Source organism: Neoarius graeffei, chromosome 21 (genome assembly GCF_027579695.1).
Source record: "Neoarius graeffei isolate fNeoGra1 chromosome 21, fNeoGra1.pri, whole genome shotgun sequence".
NCBI lineage: Eukaryota > Metazoa > Chordata > Actinopteri > Siluriformes > Ariidae > Neoarius > Neoarius graeffei.
The window spans coordinates 50,407,970-50,417,123 of NC_083589.1; the positions used below are offsets into that span (position 1 = coordinate 50,407,970).

The following is a 9,154-nucleotide window of genomic DNA, read 5'->3' on the forward strand; positions in this document are numbered from 1 at the left end:
AGTGACACGCAAAAGATAAATGAAAGTGCAAAGATTGCTTTATTTTTCGCTGAATTATAGTTGGAGGATAAAGGAAAGATTGCTAGTACTTTTTCAATTGAGAAGAATTAGTCATGTTTCGACATTGGAAAATAGACTTAGTATTTGCATTTTAATTACAGCAGCCAAATTATGCATGCTCCTAAAAGACATTACAAACACAATATATGTGAGTACACATTTTGTAATTAGCTTTATTGAATTTCAGTAAAGTCTGGAAAATGCTATTATTACTGTGTATGAGAGAGAGAGAGAGAGAGAGAGAGATGGAGATGCGGCCCAGAAAATAAGAATTAATGTTTGTATCTCTGGACTCAGCATCAAAAAGTCAAAGTCCCTTCCCATGCCATGCGGCGCATAGGGTGGTGCCAATCTCCGTTTCCGTAGCCTTTGGCCTCTCGCCTATTACATAGCTAGGGTTACAATGGGGGTCTAGTCCTCTGGCAACTGTTGTGCATATACCTTAAAACTATTAAAGAATTTGCAAAAACAGCATCATGTGAAATGACTTGGGAGTACCATCCCGTCTGAGATCCCCTGCACTTTGCCCAAGCAATTATGTCATACTCAGTGAGTTTGGGTTATCCTCTTGCCCAAGGAATCATTATTTATAACTTGAGCGTGGCCATGTGTATAAACACAGAAAGTGAATATTTCTGTTTTGAACTAAGGCCATCATAAAAATGGTACCTACTGCCATCTGGCAAGGCATGCCGCAATACAGATGTGAACAGGGAGTCAAACTCTCGAAAGTTACCAGAGGACCACTGTATCCCTAGCTATGTAAAGGGTGAGAGGTCGAGGGCTATAGAAACGGAGATTGGCACTGCCCAATGTGCCTTAACGGCCTGGTTAGTACTTGGATGGGAGACTGCCTGAGAAGACAGGAAGGACTTTGATTTTTTTTTTTTACTATCTAAGGTATTGACTTCAGTGTGCGGACTCTGAATCTGGGGGACACTCCTGTGGTTCTACAGTTGTGGGACACTGCAGGACAAGAGCGGTGAGTTCTTTGGTTAAATTAAAATTGTTTGCTTTAAAGACAGGTGTCGATAAATACCACAGACTTTTTCAAACAATTACTTTCTGTGACTCTGGACTTTTTTTTTTAAACCTACCATAAACTTTGATTAAGCTAATTGCTCAAACTGAGGAGAAGGAGATTGTACACAGTACAGCCAAATGTTTGTGGACACCTGATCATCACACCCAAATGTGAATTTTCAACATCCCATTCCAGATTTACTCCCCTGTTGCTGTTATAATAACATCCACTCTTCAGAAAAGGCTTTCCACTAGATTTTGGAGCGCGGATGTGGGGATTTGCTCATTCAGCTACAACAGCATTAGTGAGATCAGGCACGGATATCGAGTGAGGAGGTCTGGTGTGCACTCAGCATTCTAATTTATTCCAAAGGTGTTCAATGGGGTTGAGGTCAGGGCTCTGTGCAGGTCACCTGAGTTCTTCTGGGTCAGCCTTGGCAAAGCATGTCTTCATGGAGCTCACTTTGAGCACAGGGACATTGTCATGCTAGAACACGTTTGGGCCCCTTAGTTACAGTGAATTAGCATTAGTGAGATCAGGCACGGATATCGAGTGAGGAGGTCTGGTGTGCACCGAGCATTCTAATTTATTCCAAAGGTCTTCAATGGGGTTGAGGTCAGGGCTCTGTCCAGGTCACTTGAGTTCTTCTGGGTCAACCTTGGCAAAGCATGTCTTCATGGAGCTCACTTTGAGCACAGGGACATTGTCACGCTGGAACACGTTTGGGCCCCTTAGTTACAGTGAAGAGAAATCTTCAATGCGACAGCACACAAAGACATTCCAGACAGTTGTGTGCTTCCAACTTTGTGGGAAAATTTTGAGGAAAGCCAAATATAGAATGGTCAGATGACCACAAACTTTTGGCGATATTGTATAATTTTGCTCATTGATTAACTAAACTGATTGCTCTGCATTTTCTTGGGACATTTATATGTTAGATAGAATGCTCAATTCATTGATAAATTTGGATAAGCAGTGTAGCAAGTAACTCCGCTGCCAGACTAAATGCCACTTCCTGTGCTAGGATCGGCTAGTAGCGCTTATTTACAAGCAACCTCCCAAATTGGACATTTAGGAGCCCCATTATACCTCAAAATTTAACTCGCCTGAAACCTTTTGTCCCTTTAGAGTCTGCGTCCTCTGAAGAGTTGTTTCTTGTGTTGTCTCAAAGTCTTTCCTTGCTGCTGTTTACCTCTGGCTTGCTCATTAGGGACCTAAATCTACATCTGAATTTCTGTAAAGCTGCTCTGTGATAATGCCTATTGATGATTGTTTTTACTAATAGCAAGTCATTAATAATACTGAACATTCATTCATTATCTCTAGCCGCTTTATCCTTCTACAGGGTCGCAGGCAAGCTGGAGCCTATCCCAGCTGACTACGGGCGAAAGGCGGGGTACACCCTGGACAAGTCGCCAGGTCATCACAGGGCTGACACATAGACACAGACAACCATTCACACTCACATTCACACCTACGGTCAATTTAGAGTCACCAGTTAACCTAACCTGCATGTCTTTGGACTGTGGGGGAAAACGGAGCACCCGGAGGAAACCCACGCGGACACGGGGAGAACATGCAAACTCCACACAGAAAGGCCCTCGCCGGCCCCGGGGCTCGAACCCAGGACCTTCTTGCTGTGAGGCGACAGCGCTAACCACTACACCACCGTGCCGCCAATACTGAACATTAGATTCATTAAAAGAACAGCAGGTATAAACAGAATAAAGGTTATGAATAAACACATTGGTATAACCCTTCTGTGTAGATGAACAACAGTATAGAGGAGCAGTTTGTCTTTCTTTCTTGCAGATTTCGAAGCATCACCAAGCACTTCTTCCGCAAGGCTGATGGCATAGTGGTGACTTATGACATCTCTCTACGTGACAGCTTTAAGTCTGTGCGCTCCTGGTTGGTGAGCATACAGGATACAGTCGAAGGCTCAGTTCCCATAATGCTTCTGGGCAACAAATCAGACAGGGAGAGTGTGAGACAGGTGGCAACTTGGGAAGGGGAAAAGCTTGCTAAGGTAAGGCATTAAACACTCAAATTACAAAGTACTTTTATAGATTCATGCCCACTAGGCTAAAGAAATACTTAATGTATACCATCATAATTTCTTGTCATATCTAACAGGAGGCACATTTGTTGTTCTACGAGTGCAGTGCTTATACAGGCGACAATGTGCTCGAGGCCATGGTACACCTAGCCAGGTAAAAATGAACAATAACACACTTTCCGACTTCACACTAATAATATAACAGCACTGTTGATTAATTTTCTATAACAGCAGCACAGGTTTATTATTAATGTGCTCATTCTAATATGTTATTGTTTCTATATTTTATGGTGGATGCTCCACAATAATCTAAAATGTTTTATTTAACAAAGAAAAATGGATAATAATTTATCAGGTGAAGCTTTCTATGAGGACACATTTATTTAGCATTTATGGAAAGAGTCTTCTGTGTTACCACTTTGTGAGTAAGTTTTCCACTATAGGAGAGTCTTTTGGACAGAGTATTTTGTGCTTTCCGGTTTCTCTGTAACCTGACAACTTACAACCTTTGGGGATTTTTTTTTTTAATCTTCTTAACTTCAAAGCAAAGAAACAGGAGAGGCTGGTGAGAGGAAACAACTGTTTTAGATATAATCAATTACAAGAACCAACTTGTCTTGCAGGTGTTCCACTATGTGTGTGTGTATACAAATTCTCTCTCTCTCTCTCTCTCTCTCTCTCTCTCTCTCTCTCTCTCTCTATATATATATATATATATATATATATATATATATATATATATATATATATACACACACACACACACAGTGGTGCTTGAAAGTTTGTGAACTCTTTAGAATTTTCTATATTTCTGCATAAATATGACCTAAAACATCATCAGATTTTCACACAAGTCCTAAAAGTAGATAAAGAGAACCCAGTTAAACAAATGAGACAAAAATATTATACTTGGTCATTTATTTATTGAGGAAAATGATCCAATATTACATATCTGTGAGTGGCAAAAGTATGTGAACCTCTAGGATTAGCAGTTAATTCGAAGGTGAAATTAGAGTCAGGTGTTTTCAATCAATGGGATGACAATCGGGTGTGAGTGGGCACCCTGTTTTATTTAAAGAACAGGGATCTATCAAAGTCTGATCTGCACAACACATGTTTGTGGAAGTGTATCATGGCACGAAAAAAGGAGATTTCTGAGGACCTCAGAAAAAGTGTTGTTGATGCTCATCAGGCTGGAAAAGGTTACAAAACCATCTCTAAAGAGTTTGGACTCCACCAATCCACAGTCAGACAGATTGTGTACAAATGGAGGAAATTCAAGACCATTGTTACCCTCCCCAGGAGTGGTTGACCAATAAAGATCACTTCAAGAGCAAGGTGTGTAATAGTCAGCAAGGTCACAAAGGACCCCAGGGTAACTTCTAAGCAACTGAAGGCCTCTCTCACATTGGCTAATGTTAATGTTTATGAGTCCACCATCAGGAGAACACTGAACAACAATGGTGTGCATGGCAGGGTTGCAAGGAGAAAGCCACTGCTCTCCAAAAAGAACATTGCTGATCATCTGCAGTTTGCTAAAGATCACGGGGACAAGCCAGAAGGCTATTGGAAAAATGTTTTGTGGATGGATGAGACCAAAATAGAACTTTTGGGTTTAAATGAGAAGCGTTATGTTTGGAGAAAGGAAAACACTGCATTCCAGCATAAGAACCTTATCCCATCTGTGAAACATGGTGGTGGTAGTATCATGGTTTGGGCCTGTTTTGCTGCATCTGGGCCAGGACGGCTTGCCATCATTGATGGAACAATGAATTCTGAATTATACCAGCGAATTCTAAAGGAAAATGTCAGGACATCTGTCCATTCCATGTTTTGGAATGGCCAAGTCAAAGTCCTGACCTTAATCCAATTGAAATGCTGTGGAAGGACCTGAAGCGAGCAGTTCATGTGAGGAAACCCACCAACATCCCAGAGTTGAAGCTGTTCTGTATGGAGGAATGGGCTAAAATTCCTCCAAGCCGGTGTGCAGGACTGATCAACAGTTACCGCAAACGTTTAGTTGCAGTTATTGCTGCACAAGGGGGTCACACCAGATACTGAAAGCAAAGGTTCACATACTTTTCCCACTCACAGATATGCAATACTGGATCATTTTCCTCATTAAATAAATGACCAAGTATAATATTTTTCTCATTTGTTTAACTGGGTTCTCTTTATCTGCGTTTAGGACTTGTGTGAAAATCTGATGACGTTTTAGGTCATATTTATGCAGAAATATAGAAAATTCTAAAGCGTTCACAAACTTTCAAGCACCACTGAAAAAAAAAAAAAAAAATATATATATATATATATATATATATATATATATATATATATATATATATATATATATATATATATACAGTTCTTCCACAAAATCAAGTCGTACATGAACTGATAGCCGACGAGGCATATAGCGCCAAGTCGGCTATAAGATGTGGACGACAAGATTGGGTGGAAGAACTGTTTTATTCTATCCACATTCACTAGATTTTAAGAAACAGGGCATTTTTGTTTTTATTTTCTGCAAATTCGATAAATAAAAACTTTATACAAAATGTCTGACAAAATAATTTCCACTGAGAATGTAAACAAACCTGTGAAATGACAGGATCAATTTGTGAAAAATGCAATAATAATAATTATTGAAAAATAAAAGATATGTTGTTACCAGTAAATACTTTTTTCCATATTTTGTTGCTTTTTTTTTGTATTTTTTTGGGATTTTGTTTTCAAGTAGAGTTTTTATTTTGTTCTCGGTTGGTTCAGCAACATGCTCTGCCATTTTGTTTTTCTCTACTCATGGTATATGAGCTGATATCCTAGTAGTAGAGTAGCCAATCAGAGCGCGTGATTGCTCATATCCAGTCAATATGGATAGAATAAAAAAAAAAAAAAAAAAATATATATATATATATATATATATATAACATTTTAATAGTGATAACAAATTATTGGAATAAAACATATCAGGGCAAACTATGATTTAAAAAAAAATCAGCTTTGGGATGGTAACAATAACTCTACTTCATATCAGTTTGCATCCAGTCATTTATTCATTTCCTGTAATATCACACCCCCAAGTGTTTTTGTTTTCCTTTATAATTGACATTGCTTTCTGTAATTTCTGTAGTGTATTTAATTAGTGTTGTATGTAGTTCAGATGGCAAACCACAGCAGAGGATATCGTGGCTATAACAGGAAGATGTGGGTGTAGGGAAATTGTGGTTTCTTTTTTGTCTTTTGCACGAAGGTCTAAAAAAGCTGATGTATTCATATCAGTTTAAGTAACAGGAATTCTTGAAACAGGAAGGGATCCAGTTATTTGATGTGAATGGTGTTGTGAGAGAGAAAGCAACGACAGGAAATAAATCACCAACAATCAGTGTTCTGTGCCTATTTTTTTTTCTTTCTGTCAAGATGTGTTGCTAGGTTGACAATAAATGTTTGCATTTTTTCAGGTAATGATAGCAATGCAAACTAAATAGCATCCAGCCATGTCTTGGAATGGGATCATATGGAGTATATAATTTACTCTTTAGTAGGATTTGAATAAAACTTGCAATGTGTCTGGCTTTCACCTTTTCCAGGCTGATGAAAATGGCATAGTTTGAGAGATTAACATGTGCTGTGATGGAAATCATTTTGAAGACAATTTGATTGTCTCCAATAACTCTGCATGGTGAACAGTTAATCTATGAAATATTCCACAAATATTTTATATTATCATACTTTGCAGTATTTTCTAATGTTTTACAGTGATTGCATTATATCTTGCTTATACTGACTTTACCATAATCCCCAGTTGTACTGTAGTCCATCATTTGTATAGAACCGACTAGTGGCCTAGTGGTAGCGTGTCCGCCTCTTGATCGGGACATCATGAGTTCTATTCACGGTCGGGTCATACCAAAGACCATTATAAAAATGGTACCTACTATCATCTGGCAAGGCACGCTGCAATACAGATGTGCATGGGGAGTTAAACTCTCGTGGTTACCAGAGGACTAGCCCCCCACTGTAACCCTAGCTATGTAATAGGCGAGAGGCCGAGGGCTACGGAAACGGAGATCGTTGCTGCCCGATGCGCCACCATCAGAGTTGGGCCTGGTTAGTACTTGAGTGGGAGACTGCCTAGGAATACCAGGTACTGTAGGCGCGGGAAGGACTTTGACTTTATTGACCATCATTTGTATGTATTTGATTTTTAATATTACCTTTTAGTATAACTAGAACAAGAATGATTGAATAACTAGGGACCCTGTTCACTTTTTTCAAACACCTGACGCCCCGCTACATTTTTAACAACCGCAGCCAGCTATTCAAATGTTACTTTCATTATATAAATATGTGCCTTAATATTTGTTTCCTTTTAATATATTAATTAATATTTGCAAGTTATGTTTTGTCATGGCGGCACGGTGGTGTAGTGGCTAGCACTATCGCCTTACAGCAAGAAGGTTCTGGGTTCGAGTCCAGTGACCGACGGGGGTCTTTCTGTGTAGAGTTTGTATGTTCTCCCAGTATCTGCGTGGGTTTCCTCCGGGTGCTCCGGTTTCCCCCACAGTCCAAAGACATGCAGGTTAGGCTAATTGGTGGCTCTAAATTGACCGTAGGTGTGAATGTGTGTGTGAATGGTTGTTTGTCTCTATATGTGTCAACCCTGCAATGACCTGGCAACTCATCCAGGGTGTGTCTCCACCTCTCACCCATAGTCAGCTGGGATAGGCTCCAGCTTGCCTGCGACCCTGCACGGGATAAGTGGTTACGGATAATGGATGGATAAGTATTGGAGCCATACAGCTTTTTAGTATTGAACATTCCACTCATAGAGCACCTTTTTTAAAGTTAACATTACATTAGATTCAAGTATATCTTGTTTTGGAGTTATTGTGGTTTGGATTAAATCCATTCAAGAACTTCGTACTATGATATTGGTGGGCTCACAGACACTCTGGATATGCTTCGCAGATATCTGGGGGTTTCTGGACCCCACTTTGAAAACGACTGACTTAGGATAAACTGTACAGTATATATCCAGCTGAAAAAAAACAATTTATTCGATAGAACAGGAGCATATATCAGCTTGAAACATCCATCCGCTATCTGTAGCCGCTTATCCTGTCCTGCAGGCAAGCTGGAGCCTATCCCAGCTGACTATGGGCGAGAGGCAGGGTACACCCTGGACAAGTCGCCAGGTCATCGCAGGGCTGACACAGAGACAAACAACCATTCACACTCACATTCACACCTACAGTCAATTTAGAGCCACCAGTTAACCTAACCTGCATGTCTTTGGACTGTAGGGGAAACCGGAGCACCCGGAGGAAACCCACACAGACACGGGGAGAACATGCAAACTCCACACAGAAAGGCCCTCGCCGGCTGCTGGGCTCAAACCCAGGACCTTCTTGCTGTGAGGCGACAGCGCTAACCACTACACCACCATGCCGCCTGGCTTGAAACATAAATACAAGAAGAAAAAAAAAACTTTCACTATTTTATTATTTTTATACTGATGATTTTGGACAGTTTTTTTTTCTGAATCCTGTTTCTGTTTTTTTTATTTGTACATCTTGTTTATTCACTGCTCTTTTTATTGAATCAGATCACTGAAGGAGCAGGAGGACAGAGTTTGGGAGAACACAGTGCGGCTGGTGGATCAGCCTGGGAAGAAGAAAACCTGCTGCGTGTGACCCCCCCCAACACACACACACACACACACACACACACACACACACACACACACACACACACACACATATATTAAATGTACAGTATAGCATATGAGGAGGACTGCTGGAGGTGAACAGCTAAGCTGTAATTAGGACATGTTATTTGAAATGAATCCATCTTTTCTGCTCTGTGCTTTCATGATACTGTTGCTGGTGTAATAGACTGACAGAAGTGTCATTCACTCAGGTCTATGGACTCATGTTACAGTAAGTGGTAAAAAGTTTGAGGTGTAATCCAGTTGATTTTGTTTAGGATGTGCAGCACAACATCCACTG

The 9,154-nt window shown here is 40.2% G+C and overlaps 1 protein-coding gene across 2 annotated transcripts in view; it reads left to right on the top strand.

The window, feature by feature from the left end:
* cracr2ab (calcium release activated channel regulator 2Ab) overlaps positions 1 to 8,905 on the top strand; it is a 34,163-nt gene extending 25,258 nt beyond the window's left edge. For both annotated transcript variants that reach the window (XM_060903316.1, XM_060903317.1), the window contains 4 exons: positions 961 to 1,042; positions 2,897 to 3,113; positions 3,221 to 3,297; positions 8,752 to 8,905. In XM_060903316.1, the coding sequence (XP_060759299.1) occupies positions 961 to 1,042; positions 2,897 to 3,113; positions 3,221 to 3,297; positions 8,752 to 8,839 (464 nt within the window). In that variant the 3' untranslated portion in view covers positions 8,840 to 8,905. The remainder of the gene's footprint in view (positions 1 to 960; positions 1,043 to 2,896; positions 3,114 to 3,220; positions 3,298 to 8,751) is intronic.
* Positions 8,906 to 9,154: the final 249 nt, after the last annotated feature.